The sequence below is a fragment of the Miniopterus natalensis genome, chromosome 5 (genome assembly GCF_054644295.1).
Source record: "Miniopterus natalensis isolate mMinNat1 chromosome 5, mMinNat1.hap1, whole genome shotgun sequence".
Taxonomy (NCBI): domain Eukaryota; kingdom Metazoa; phylum Chordata; class Mammalia; order Chiroptera; family Miniopteridae; genus Miniopterus; species Miniopterus natalensis.
In genome coordinates, this window is record NC_142085.1 from 74,105,014 (window position 1) to 74,120,557 (window position 15,544).

The 15,544-nt window shown below is 39.1% G+C and overlaps 1 protein-coding gene across 1 annotated transcript in view; it reads right to left on the reverse strand.

Annotated features, from left to right (window-relative positions):
- The window catches only part of MAP7 (microtubule associated protein 7), a 133,604-nt gene that overhangs the window by 43,658 nt on the left and 74,402 nt on the right, over nucleotides 1-15,544 (reverse strand). The window contains exons 2-3 of the mRNA XM_087817185.1: nucleotides 4,558-4,659; nucleotides 1,944-2,021 (exon numbers count right to left, since the gene is read on the reverse strand). Coding sequence (XP_087673311.1) covers nucleotides 1,944-2,021; nucleotides 4,558-4,659 — 180 coding nt within the window. The remainder of the gene's footprint in view (nucleotides 1-1,943; nucleotides 2,022-4,557; nucleotides 4,660-15,544) is intronic.

The window sequence follows — 15,544 nt, forward strand, 5'->3', positions numbered from 1 at the left end:
TTGCTTTGTGCTCATCTGTTTCCTCAAGGGACTGCAGCTAGCCCTTGAGGGCTGGGTTTCCACCTTAATTCATCTTTTTAACACAGTACCTGTCAAATAAAATTTCTGAATATATAAATTAATGAGTCATGTTCTGCACCACTGATATGAATTGAAATATGGGACTACATTTTAAGAAAAAAATATCTAGCCACTTAACATACAAAGCTAGGCAACTTGCAGGGAGAATTTGCAGGCTTGAAGCTATGAGTCTGATGACTTTATAGCAGAATGAGGGAAATAATTTTTGTTTGTCTAGCATATTTACTTTTCCCACAAAAGAATTAATAAAGCTTGGCTTTGAAGGACAAAGAAGCCAAACGGAAAGGCATGAGTTAATGTGTAAAAGCCAATTCACAATGGGATTTAAATCATAAAAAAGTAGGCCGATGCTATGGAGCTACCTCCACTCAAGCATACATGAATCCACGCTGCAATTCTAAGGAGACATTTAATAGTGTAGGACCTGACCCACTGGGACGGGGTGGAAAGGGGAGGTGAAGGACACAAGTGCTAATACTCCGATGGCCCCAAAGCCAGAGTGCCAATAACAGCCACCCTAGGGCAGCAGTCAGTTTGCTCTTTTTGCTCATCTGGAGTCTCTTCCTGCTTCAGTAACTCTGGCCTTTTCCCTCTTTCTCAGTTCTGGTCCACTTGTCAAACTAAACTTGACTAGGGAGCAGTGGGCACAGTTCACAGACAGCCCTCCTCTCCAGGAACCTACCAAACTGCAGGAAATCTGTCAGAGACAGGGAACTTCAAGACTGGGTGGAAACTCTAGGCACAGGAAAACAGGAGAGCTTGCTCACTTTCAGCAAGTCATTGAAATTTCTGTCGAAAAAACCGTGCCAGCAAAAGAAATGACTTTATATGATCATTATGGCAAGGCAGAGAAAGTTAAAAGAGTGTAAATAATGCTAATAGACTTTTGAAAAACATATTCCAGGGAATTTCACAAATTTGGGTTCTTAAATAAGAATTTTAAAAAAGATGGGATACAATGGCTGGGTTCCCCAATTGAAACATGAACTTTTAAAAATACAGCAGAACTTTATAAAATGTATGGGTCATCCACTGGAAAAATTTTGGCAACCTGAGTCAGCCCTAGTCTTAAAATACTGAGATGCTCCAGGAATACAGACATACTGACCAGGCAATTCATCTTTTCAACGTACATAAAGAGAGTACCCTGTTTTAGCAACTTTGCATAAATGAACTGCAAAGTAAAGGAGGAGTTGGCACCAGCATGCTTGCTCAATGTTCTGGAAGACAATGACCGATGAGAGCTCTGATTGCAGCTTCCTGGTAAGCCAGTCCTGTGACCCAGCTCTCCAGGTGATTATATGGCAAATACTCCAGTTGCTAACCTTTCACAAGGGCCTCATGTAACAGGAGAAAAATCAGACCTCTCAGCACAAGGTCTTATGCTTTTCCTGGCAGCAAAGTTTTAGCATCTGTCTATAAATTCAACAGCAGCATTACTTTAACATGGAAAACGGTAAATGCCTCTAGCAGTGTCTCTTCTCATAACTGTTCCCATAAAAAAGAACCATATGCTTACTGTCCTTGTATTTTTTAAGCTGTAAAATGTAAGCTGAGCCATCACGCCTCTCATATATCCATTCCCTCCAGGGCCACATAAAACTGTGATTACAATGTAAGAAGAAGTGAAAATGACCTTAATCAGGGGCCAGGCTTTATTGTCGCTTAAAATTTAGTCCCGTGTTTGTATCACATACTAAATTCTGTTTCCAAATTCATTTGCAAAACTCATAAAGGCATGCTAGAGAGCACAATTATTATAGTGATGTCCATTTGCTCAACGCTAAGTGTCCATTATCCTAGAGGGGAAAGTACCATTTCAACAAAGTGTTGCCTAAAGACCAAATGCGGGCTAGAGATACCTAGCTGCTTTTCCCGCTCCTCGCGGCGCTCCCGGGCCAGTCGCTGGCGGTCATCGACCCGTAGCACAGGCGGAGGGTCTGAAAATGATAAAAAACATGGGAGGAAAAGCATATTTTTTAAAAAAAAAACAAACTACTGATATACACAGATAAATATCTTTTTGTTCAGTAAATTTGATAAAGACGAATGGCAAAAATTATGTAAAAACATAGTGTAACCATAGCCTTTTGGCTATTTTCATCAAACAATATATATAATGTTTGGGTTCAAGCATTCACAGCTGAGAACACTGGTCCTTCTGGATAACCCGAGAGTTGTGCGCCCATACTTATAAAACACCATGAGGGCCTGCTATACATGCTTCAAAGATGAAAGATTAACAACCTGAATGTGACCAGATGCTTTCTAAATCAAAGAGATGTTCTGGAGTTTTCTAATGGATTTAAATTAGCACAAGGTAAAAGAGGGAAGGAAACTAAAATTTTACTGGGTTAAAAGGGCCCCTGAGAAATCATTTGGTCAGGATGCCCATGTCTGGTTAGGGCAATACTCAAAATACCCCCAAATTTAGTAAGTATTTTTTCTTTTCTTTTCAAGTTCTAGAGAATGAAAATTAACAACCTACTCTAGACAGACATTCTCATGACTCATATCTGATAAAATCAAAAGGTTTTACTCAAGCCTAGTCCTCTGACATGGAACCTCTAATATTATCTTTTGGAGATACGCAGGAAAATGACATGATGGTTTTTAAAATAACAGCCTTTTATGTACCTTTGCTTATCTCTATATACAAGAAAGCAGACACAAGAATGCTCAAAATACACAATTAATCTGAAATGAAATGTCTCCTCATTTAACCTGACTTTAGTAACTTAAATCAAAAGGCTCTATAAATAGATGGACAATTGGGGTGGAGAGTTTTTGACTTTTGTGCTCTCTATGCAAATGTCTTATCACACTGGAAATTCTGTGTTAGAAGCATCTATTCATGTATTAGTTTACTCCACCATAATGTCAACTAGAGGGTAGGGATTATGTCTTTTAATAATATACCTGTAGTACCTACACAGTGCTAATAGCAGATGAATAAATGAGTCCTCAGGACATAGAAGTATAAATTGCAGTCAAGAATGGTAGAAATTTTGATTGAAAATTTCAGAATGGTAGGAAAATTGATTAGAATTAATTGAATGGTAGAAAAAAATCATTCGAAGTGATTGTTGATAGGGAAGACAAGGGAAAAACAGTGTAAACCATTTAGCTATGTTCAGTTCTCATGGTAAAACAAATGGGGTTTTCATGCTAAAGAACGTCTGCTTCCACAAGGATGCTCGCTTGAGTGTAAGGAACAAAAGCCCTCCATACTAAGCTCTGGGAGGATGGCCGTCCCATTGTTTTGCTCATACACCCCTCTCATCGTCCCAGGCATAGAATAACTACTCAATAAATATAACCAGGTGGTGGGTAGATAGGTGGATGGATGATCAATAAATATAACTAGGTGGTGGGTGGATAGATGGATGGATGATCAATAAATATAACTAGGTGGTGGGTGGATAGATGGATGGATGATCAATAAATATAACCAGGTGGTGGGTGGATAGATGGATGGATGAACAAATGAATGAAAAGGCAAAATGACTAAATGGGGAAATCTCAGCCTGCGAACTGAAACTCCACTGAAGGCTGCTCATGCAATATTTGCAACAGTACTACTTACTCTCTTCTAAGTGACCAGTCTGATTTAGGTCTTACTTAAAGCGTCTTATGTAAGACCTTTTCCATATGGGAAAAAGCTCCACAAACGTAGGTATAAGGAGGAATGTTTCCTATGAGGCTAGATGCAATTATTTCTATTTATTATTATTATTTTAATTTATTTATCTTTATTGTTGAGGATACTATCTCACTGATTCCTTGTTCTTGACTTTGGCCTTGGATGCAGCCTGCAGTGGACTTCCAAGACCCTCACGGAGGGTTCAATTTGCCTTTACCTTCCATCTCTCATCATCACACTGTACATTAGCCTCTTCCAAGGGCCACACAATGGTTGTTGGATACCTGGAAGCAACTGCATTGTCTATCCAACTTTTGTATTATGTTTACAGACTGTTTGCTTTGTATCGCTGAATGGGACAGACCATGAATCATAGGCTATTAAATGAAATTAGTGTGTAGCTGTACAATCATTGCAAGGAATGGTGAACAAAAACATAATTCTACACCAGCTTTGTTATGTGTACAGGTTTTCTTAAATGGTCCTTAAAAGAGTCACAAAAGTGACAGGCAATAATGTTGGGCATACCAGTACAAAAAATTATGTCATATCTATCATTTCAAATAGGATAGTAAAATTATTACCTCTAATACACTGCTTGACAGTAAACAATGCATACACACACACCATCTCATTGATTGTCAAAATGATCCTGAGAGGTAAACAGGGAAAGTCTTTGAACGTCCATTTTAAAAAGAGAAAATCAAGGCTTTGAGAGGTTCTCTAACAAATTTGTACAAGTCAGTATGGAACCATGCTCTCCTAAATCCTAGCATGCCTTCAAGGCTTTTGGGATAGTCTCCCTTTTCCACAGCGAGTGCAATGCATCATACCTGGCTTATTTCCTGAGTGGTTGCTATTTTGTCCTGAAATAGCAGAGGCGGGCCGGTTGGAGGCAGCAGTTTTCTTCTCGTGCACTTTGTAGGTGTCAGGTGCTACACAGATGAGACAAGAGAAAAGACAAAAGACATATTTAGTTGCTTAAAATTTATTCAGAAACTTTCACCTATTCAATATTTACTGTTAACCTTTGTATCAGGTACTAAGCTAGATTTAGGAAAGGAAAAAAAAACACGCAGTTATAAACCCTGCCCTCAAGGTACATACTGTTCATTGGGAAGGACACATCCAAAAAGCAAGTCTCAGCGTAGAGCCCAATGCTGTAGTAGTGGCGTGTTCACAGGTCCCTGAAGCCATTTACCCGGCTGTCCCAGTTTACACATAAAACAATCGTGTGGAAACATGATTGGAATCTAAAACCTCTGATCTTAGCTCTTACAAAGTTCATGTGTTAGGTAGCAAAAAATTCCAAGAACATAACCAAGTAGGCCACCAAAAGGGAACCGGGAGATATCATTTACTAGGATCTTAAAAAAGCTTCTGACAAAAGTTCAATGACAGAGATTATTAAAGAAACTAAGGGAAGTGTATTCTAGGAAAGGAATGAAGGGCAGTAATACCAGGCAGTTCTCTGGTCACATAAAGTATAGGGTTCTCCAGGACCAGACAATTTTTCTTTATGTGCATTACTTTAACATATTTTCGAAGGGTATTTAAAGGATGTTTGCTACACTAATAGAAATCACGACAAAAACCAAGCCCTTGAATTTCCCTTCATCCTACCCGCTGCCATAAAACCAACTCTGTCCTGTCTTTCCCGTCCATTAAGGCAATTCTGTTCTTCTCGGTGATCAGGCTCAAAGCCCTGATGTCATCCTTGACCTCTTTCCATGAGCAAGTTCTTTCAGCTCTACCTTAAAAACATCTTAGCACCTGTACCTCTACCTTTCTGATCATCTCTCCCCTCTGTGACTGCAGTATCCTCTTAACTAGTCTACCTGATCCTACCACTGATCTCCCTATTTTCATCTCAGCAGCCAGAGTGATCCTGTTAAAACATAAGTCACGTCATTCCTCTGCTCAAACCCTCCAGCAGCTCCCATCCCATCAGAGTAAAACACAACAAGGTCTCTACCATGGCCTGGTTCAGCCTTCCCCTTGTACCACTTTCCCTCTCATCTTTCCTACTCATACTGACTGACTGGCTTAGTCCATCTCAGAGCCTTTGCAAGCATCTGAAATGTTCTCCCAGTTATCAACATGGGTCTTTCCTTCCCTTTGGGTCTCTGCTCACAGGTGACATTAGAGTCCCCTTGACCTGTTTAAAATGGCACCCCCATTACTCATCACTCCCACTTCTCCTTGCCTTGCTGTTTATAGCTCCTTAACTCCTGACTACTTCCTCCTGAGGGAACTGGGTATTGCCTAGAAAACAGGAATCATTTGCTCAAGGTTTCTGAACCCAAAAGGGTGTGATAATAATTGTGCTTCAAGAAGACTAAATTTTAAAATGTTACCCAAGGTGTAAAAAAATTACTAAATTTACTACGTTTATCCTTGACCTCTGAATGGGGGGAATATACTGAATTTTTACGGCTTTCTCTCAATTACAATATACTATTAGCCAGGTTGGAAAATCAAACTAATAGTAAAAAGTATCTTACGCAACTTTGGATATTGCTCAGTTTCAAACAATTGATTTGTTTTAAATACTCAAACAGTGATTGGTTGAAGTTTTATCTACTTGAGTTTTCTCTGCCTTATTTGCAGAGAAAGGTCTGTAAAGATACAGTAAGAGAGTGGGCAGATGGCTAACAAATTAAACAGCAAAATGTCTCAAATCAGTGGTTTCTGATAGGATTTTGCCACTTGAGGGAATTTTGCCAGGCGATTCGCCAGTGGAAAAGGCTGTCCTCTGTGTGTGCATACTCAACGCTGGGGGACTGCGACACCTCGAGATGAGTATGCGTGGAGGCAGCCTTGGCCCCGACACGGACCTCGAACGGAAATCAGAAAGTGCGGTGGGCTCTGTGATGCTGTCACATGTGACCTCATCCCGCTTGCCAAAAAGAAGTTGCCAGTTATCACCACGCAGCAGGTGAAGCCCATCCCAGTTAGTCTTGGCTCTGGTCTCACAACTTTACAGGCAGCTCCTAAGGATCAAAAACTGACTGTACTTGGAAACTTTGCCCTTATTCTGCAAAAGTTAATCTTAAGACTGCTCATAAAGAAGTTAATAATTAAGAAAGATAAACAGAAAGGAGTGCCACGCAATTCGGAGGGCTTTGATGGTAACATTCTTTTTACTGTGCAGCCACCTCCAGCACACAGCATGCAAAGCCTTAAACAGTAAGCGGTTTAGGGATCTTCTACTTATTAGTTTTAGTTAACGGAAAGATAATTGGGACTATTTGTTTAGACAATATTTCAAATGTATTCACTTGTTTCTTGCCCTGGCGTACTTGACATAATTTACTCTTTCTCTGGTGACTGAGTATCTGCAGTGCCCCCGGGTCCTGACGACAAACATGACCCGAACTGAGCATTATGTAACAGTGGAATGCAAAGGAGATTAAAAAGGCCACAACACAGGTTCAGTACAAGTGACTTCTAAATAATCCCTGATAAAAGTTGTTGGGTATTTTTTTGTTGAAATTTGCTTTATTGTCTTGAACCTCAAATGTTAAAAATAAATTGCAGTTAAACTACAGGTCTGGCTACTTGAATTCCAATTTATTTATATCTGACTTTTACTGGATCCACTCTAACTGAACATCTATCTGCTCATTTATTATCATCTGGATCTCAGGAATTCATTTCTATCCCAGAACACCTTCGGAGTCCTGCTCAAGACAAATTTGACATCTATCTTAAAATGTTTTATGTTCATGTAAAACTGATGGGTTAAATTTAGTAAAATAAAGGTGATTAAAAAACTGTCAGGCTATTTAGTCCAAGATTACATACTGCTAATTTCTAACCATTCGGCTGGATATTTGTCGAGTTTTCAAACTATCTTACCACTTTTGATGAGTTTTTCTTTCTCTTCTACTGTAAGAGTCCTTATTTCTCTAAAAGCCTCTCTGGTTAACCCCCTCATCTTGGTCAGAGGGAAGATACCAACTCAACCAGACCTGCATTGAAGTGTGAGCACTGTTACTTACTAACTGAATGACCTTCAGAAAGTTTCTTGACTTCTCTCAGCAGGTAATAAAGGGGTGAGCCTGCCTACCTCACAGGGCGATTGGGTATGTTAAGAGTCTACCATAGGGCTTGGCACGCAGCAGGTGTTTAACAGCCGTCAGCCCCTTTCACCTTTTATGCTCTTCCAGGGAGGTCCCTGCCTCCCACACCCACAGCTCCTGTGCGTGTAGCTGTGTTTGGAGGTTGGTAGGGGTGCATGTGCCTTCAAGTCAGCCAACCTGGCTCTGCCGTTTACAAACTGTGAATCCTCAGTGTATCACTTACCCTCTCAGTCCTAATCCTCATCTGTAAATAGGGACAACACTTACTTTCAGAGTTGTGAAAATTAAAGGAGACTGCCACACCCACTGCAGGCTCAATAAATGGTAGGATGTGTTTTTGGCTCTCTCCCTATTTATTCCCTACGCAACAATGGGAAAATGGGTTCCTGTTTCCTCAGGGCTTTGCTCCCCAGTACAAACAGGGAGAGCAAACCTACGTCAACTTGGTGACAGTGGTCCTGGGGAGCAAGGTGACCAATGTGGCAGGAAGGTCTGGCTCAGCTGCTGGACTCAGAGGTTTTCAGCTCAGCCATAGTCATGCCTCCTGGGAACCCTCAGGTAGGCTGGACTTATTGGGAGGGTTTTCAGGGTACAGCCTGGTTTGGGAAGAGATATTCATCAGTCTTTCTGAGGCTTAGCAAGATGCCAGTTTTCTGAGGTTTAACGCCCTTCAAGTTATCATCACATTAAGTAAATATAAGCCTTTAAAAAATTCCTCAATCATAACAATGAGAAAATAAAACCTTGTGAGAGTTTCTTTCTTTCTCTCTTTCTTCCCTCCCTTCCTTCCTTCCTTCTTTTTTTACAAAGTGCAGGGACTTTCATGGCTTGAGAACATGAGAACAGGAATTTACTCATTGTATAATCTCCAACATTTAAATATCTGGGAATCCTAGGTAACTAGCAGATAGGACCACATATACCATTTTCAAATTTGCCATTAAAAAATAAATGACTCAAAAAAATAAGGTGACTTTCCAGTATTTGAATCTCTTTCCTTCATTTTCTAAAAACAGAGAACTGAGCCACATACTATGATGCTCAATAAGTCTTCGCCTGCTGTATAAAATCTTTATTGATCTTCCTGTTAGCTTGAAAGCTTTATTCCATTAGTGTCACATGTGCGTGCTAGAGTAACGACAAGAGGAAGGATACAGAGAAGCACCCTTGTGGTCTGGGACTCTCTCTCTCTCTAAATCAAAACACAGAGGCAGCAGACACACAGGTCTTTCATCCAGTAAAAATTCTGCAGCTCCGGCGAGTGCCACAAATGTGCCTCTATGATCCACATCCTCTACAATTCACAGCATTCCTTGCGATGTCTTCCTATAAAAGTCATGGGGTTCTCACTGCTTAGTTTCTATTTCTGGCTGTACGGTCTGAAGAGGCTTCTATCAATTGATCAAAATAACTAGTCTAACACATGCTTATTTTAGTGAAAATGCTTATTACTCTAATAAGACATTTGTGACTACAACCTCAGAGGCCATCCTAAGTTTATATCTCACTGATGTGTGGTCTTGACACTCACAAGGTTAATAGTGTATCTCTGTCACTCTTTTTAACAAAATGTGGAATGCGGGCTGGGAAACAGCGAAGCTTCAGCCCCCAGCTCTTACGGGTCCTTCTCTGCTGTATTGTTTGATTGGACTCTGCTGACATGCTGCCCCCAGGCTACACACACAGCTCTGGGAAAGTAAATGAGAAGACAGAACTAGACTTTGAACCACATGCAATTGCCATTTTTGGTAGTGGAAAAAATGGTTGAATATTGCAACTTCATATGTTTCAATCCCATAGTTTCGATTTATCTGTGCAGAAAAGAGTTGTCATAGTAGGACTTGAGGGTGCTATCCTTAGAAATGCTTGATATTATTGCTACAATAAACCTTAGCCACAAGCATGACCATCTGCTGAGTTCTGAGTCTTCTTAGTGAATCACAGAATCTGGGGTGGCCTTGGGAGATCCCTAACACCCTAACAAATAGCTTATTCGAAAATTTAGCTACAGAACACTGTTCTGGCAATTGAAGAATGGTACCAGTTTAAAATCATAACATTAGAAAAACTGGAGTAACTTTCAGGTAATTCAGGGTGTTTCATCTAAAAGTTTCTATTTTATAATCCTTTTGCTAGCTTACTTGACATTTAAATTTTATTCTGATATAGCTGCCAGGAGTATTGTAACATGAATCATAGATAGTAAATATTTTATCCAAAGTTATTTATGAAATTTGCATTAGAACAAGGAAGATATAACTCAATCTTGTAACTCCTAATGACTTTTCTGATTACTCCATGTGATGGAGAGCTTCCCCTTAAATTCTTCATTGTTATATGTGAAGTTGTGTAGTAATGAGCAAACCTCAGGAGAGTTAGCATCAGACAAACTTGGGTTTAATTTCCTGCTTTACCTCAGTTTTTCCCCCACTCTCATTTATTCAGACAGTACCCTATTTGGTGGGACACCTTGAGCTCAGTACTGAGAAAATAATATTAAGTGAATAATTCTACCACTCCTTTCCTAATTCTAGGTTACTTTTTCAAGCTGTGCTTTGGAGCTTCTGAATCCCCCAGCAATTTCTCTTCTCTTCAGTAAAGTTATCTCCTCTTATGGCCTGAAGCACGATCTCTGTCAGCCACTTTAAAGTCTGCATTTAGAAACATGCTCTCTCAATATAGTCTTCTGCTCGTACGGAATATATCCTGATATATTTCTGCTATTACTTGAAACTATGTCAAAAGCTGAACTAACTGTCCTCACAAAATCAGCCAATCCCTGTTGTCAGTCTCTGTTACTGTCAATGGAACCACCATTTCCCAGGCTCAGAAATGTTAAGTGATTTTTTTCCCCATTAAGAATTTACAGACACTCCCACAGGCCAGACACTTTGCTATGCACTAGGAATACAAAGATCATAGGACGTGGCATCTACTTGCATAATGCATATCATTCTCTGGAGGAAACAATATGCAAATACATGAAACTGCAACAACAGACCAATTCCGTTTTTAAAAAAATCAATATACCACAGAGGATTAACCAAATAAATGATATAGATAGTGTTATAGGGACTCAGAGATGGGAGAAGGTGCTAGAGGAGGTTGTAGTAATGGAAAACTTCATTGGATAAAGATGTTGAAGAATGGAGAGAATCTGTACTACCTAAGTAAAGAGTAAAGCAGAAAATATTCGTGGCTGGGGTATGGCATAAGCAAAACTATGAAGGCAAAAAAAAAAAAAGGTAACTGGGATCATCCAGTGAGAACAGTGGGTTAGGAAGGCAGGCAGTTGCAGTTGGAAATAAGACAAGGCTGAGGTCAGTGCCTCCTTGAATTCCAAGAGTTGGAACTTCATCATCAAGGTGATGAAAGTCACTAAAGCATGTCATACGGAACTTCTAGCTGTGAACTGCTTTCGCTTCAGTGGATTCTGGGTAAATGAAGAGTGAAGCCTAACAAGCCACTAGAAATGTATAAAAAAAAAAGGTTATCATCTGAAACAACAGAAGGAGATCAGACTAAAACCAGACATCTTAAGAACACTGCTTTCTGTATAACTAAGTAATTATTCAGATTTCTCCACTTACCCTTAACATATAGCAAGGGATTACTATTTGACCATTAAAAGAAAATGCCTGTAGCTGAAGCAGCAAGGAGCAGGGGAGGAGTACGGTCAGTGTAGCCAGCCTAGAGGGGCCAAGGGCAGCTAGGCAGCACCACACAGGGACCCTCCGTAGGCCCTCAGGCCTCCTCTGCTTCCAATCCTACAGGAAATGGGAGCCCAGCCATGAACTCCAGGAGCAAGAGCAGCGGGGGAGCGAGGAAATATGGAATGGAGGAAATGTGCCTGGCTGGGAAACAGGTGGGGTGTTTTTGAAGGTCATTTTGCAGGCAGGTCAAGGAAATAAGAGGTGGGTAGAGGCTGATTGGTGTCTTTAATTTTTTGGAGACTGCCACAGAATGGGGAAACAGCCACTTCACCATGCAAACTTACAGGTATTGTGTCATGGCAATGCATGGGGCTACAGATGCCGAAAAGTAGTGCGAGTCGGTCGGACTTGCCCTTCTACACCAGAATAAACCCGCTCTGAGGTATGGTGTAAAATCTAGCCACATTTAGTCTGACACAGCAACAAGAACGATGAACCATTTATTCAACACTCTATGGCTCATTTTGTGTTGCAAAACCAAATGCAATTAAATAAGAACATTAAATAATAACATATATCTAAGTCATATATCACATGTTCCTTATTCATTCTCCTGACAAACAATTCCATGAAGGTTTACTTTTTCTTTGCGCTTTATGCTTTCCTTATAGAACAAAAAATTATGACTTCATGGCTGCAGTAGATTGCATTAGAGGCTTCTAAGACCATGTGGAGGTTTTAAAATTTAGGGGGAGCTCATTCAGCAACAAGGAACAGTGACTGAAAGTCACTTTCTGATTACTTCATTTCTTCATAATGAAAAATGAAAAAATTTCTGACAGTGATGGAAAATGATATTCAACCAAAAGACAAAGAAATTTGTTCAATACTGAGATAATATAAACTGAACACAAAGACACTGATTTTATGAATACACCAACATTGTGTACAGTTATGTGATAAAGGGAACAGAAGCCACCAGAAACACCACTGTTCATCTTCAACACTTCACCCTAAGGCATAAAGAATGGAACAGACACACGTAGGTGTTTATTAATAATTTATAATCCATCAACTTCCCAAAAGAAGTTGAGGCAGTTGCACTAAATTCTCAAAGTCTATGTATGACTTTGAAATGAAAAAAATATTGACATAACCATTACTTTTCTAAAAAAAAAAAAAAAAAAAAATCCAATTTTTATTTGCTAAATTACACATGATAGGAAAGGTATAAATATTACTTAAATAACAGCAAAAGATAATTCTATCAAAACAAGTGTAAAAATCAATGAAGGAAACATCATTTAAAATACAGTGAGGAGGTGTTCTCATGCATTACGACTCTACATCAATCACACCCCCCAACAGGGAAAGGATCAATACATACCCTAACGGGAAGAGACATACACTGCATTCCCATCAAGAAGTATCTCTATTACCTCAGCAGGAGGAAAGTTTTCTCCGTGTCCAGCAACAAGCCCAACCAATGGGAACCTTATAACTCAGTCAATGAGAAGCCATAACCACCACGAACTCTCACTTTCCTCCAATAAACTTTCATTCAAATCATCCCTCCAAACTTCCTCCTATTTCTCTATAAAGTAACTTTCCTTCCCTTTGTTTGTTGGACTTGCCTATAGTTTCTCTGCTATTCCCAAATAAACACATTTTGCTGGTAAAAGAATTGGCTGTTTTATTTTTAAGGTTGACACAGTTACTAGAATATTTTTAAGGGGCAAGGAGTGGTCTACTTATTTGCCTCCAAAGAGCTGCTGTTTAATCACAGCCATCATGTTCTAAGCTTAAAGAACCATAGATGGTCTCCAAGTAAATGGAGCTAAATGCTTGGCCACTTGGCCAGGTACAGATCTATGACAATGTACCACTTGACCAGAGCAACTTGAGGGCAGGAATCATGCCTTTCATTACTCCTCTCTGTCTTTAGTGTTTAGCCCACTATCTGGCACATAGTAAACGTGAATAAATGCTTGAAGAAGGAAGTGAGAGAGGGAGAGAGGAAGAATGGTGTGCACCTGAGCAAACTATGGCAAAAGCCAGGAAAGAAAAAGTATGCATGACGATATGATAAACAAAAAGTATAAATTTGCTCATTTCTTGATGGGGAAGGTAACCAAAATAATTTTCAGATTATAGTTATATTTACTCCATGTCAGAATAGAAAGAAAGTGATTAATGTAATTCTAAGATGGTTTTGACATTATATCAGGCAAGACTTAAAATCAAATGACTGTTTTTGCAGCCACATAATAGGAAGGTCGCCCAGTGTGACTTATAGTACTGCAGGAATTCGAGTGATAAACTCCAAATACAACAGTGTATGACTTATAGGGAAAAGCATGAGGACATTACAGCCTCTGCTGTAAACATTAGAAAGGCTACAAAACAGGCGTGTCAGCTTTGAGAGATGTGTACACCCCAACCTTTTCCCAAAGCAATTTAATAGATTTGTTTTGATAATCTGTTTGTTCAAAAGACAAAGAAACAGCCATCTGTACTGCAATAAAGAAAAGCAGATTTCAGAAAAACACATGTTCCATATATTTTGAGGGAACTATTGGGAATCACTTCTTAAGCTGATATGTTGAGCTGACAGGAATAAACATTACACACTTTAAATTCAACCACAACGGCTTTTATCTAAAAGCAAACAAAAATTAAATACAACCAACAAAAAAACCCTTCCTTCAGCCAGATGGCAACACTATAAATAGAATAGAAAATGCTGTATTTTCCACCTGCATTAATGTAAACCAGATTAAAAGGCAAGCCCCAGATTAAAAGGGTCCCCGTGGGTGATGCACCCTCCTGGTGATTCCCGGGCAGTCTCGATGCCAGCTGCTCCACAAATTATCTCTGCGCCAGAAGGTGAACGGGTTTATGACTAAGCAAAGCACAGGGCAAAGTACGCAAAAGAGGGAAAAAACCTAACTAACCATACTAGAAGTTTTCCAGTTACACTGAAAAATGGTAAATTACAGAGATGTAGTTAATGTCTAAATTTCAACAGCTGGATAGGGAGTTTATCAAATGAGACCCAATTCAATTAAATTCAATGTATAATTAAAAGGAACTATTTAAATAACTTGGAGAAGAAAAATAATTAGAATTCAACTTTATTATATTCAGCCTAATGAAGTAACCAACTAAAAGAAGTTGTTTTTACTTTTAACAGGATAATATTTTACTTTAAAGAAAACTAAAATGGTAATGCCAGTGTTTTACAAAATGACTACTATAGGCCACAAAATAGAAAAGTTTTCGTAATTAAATGCAAAATAAAATTATCAAGGTAGGAAATGCACAGTTTTTAGAAAGAATCCCAAATAAGCAGTGGAGTCAGTTTTAAATATCAGTTTTGCAAAGAAATGTGACTAACTTTAATCCTGTAATAGTTGACTGAATGGTTTAATCTATGAAATAAACGCACATAAGCACAGCTGCAGAATAGCAATAATCAATCATTCCTCTGCAGAAAATATAGTAGAAGTACCTAACTTTAAATTTTCTGAAAACAGTGTGGGTTTCTGAAAAGTATGTGCAGGGTTCCCAGGGCAAACCTGGTCACCTAGGATAGCTCTTGACAAGTCCCAGGCCACAATTCTTCTTTCTAAGCAGCTAGTACCCTAAAGCCCTGTATATGACTGCTTATTAACTGCAAAGGACTCATGGGTTAGCTACAAAAGGACTAAACTAACCTGTCTCTCAGCTATTCTATAAATGTGTCATCAGAGCATATATTAATGCGCATGCCTGTAAAAAGATAAAAAATTTTCAATTTTGCTTAATTTTATGTAAAAAAATAACATTCATTAGATTTTTTATACTAGAGATTATGAAGATAAAAATTTGAAAGATCCAGAATCCCATCACCCAGATAACCTATTTATTCTTTTTATCTTAAAGAAGAAATGTCTATCATCTGGTTAGGAAATTCAAATAGTACATAAAGTTGTAAGATAGAAAGTCCCCTCCCTCCCTCCTTCTTTCTGGAAAAGAAGTTTCTACGTACATATACATTTGCCTTCTGTTTATTCAAAATATCATGCCACTTATCTTCTGTC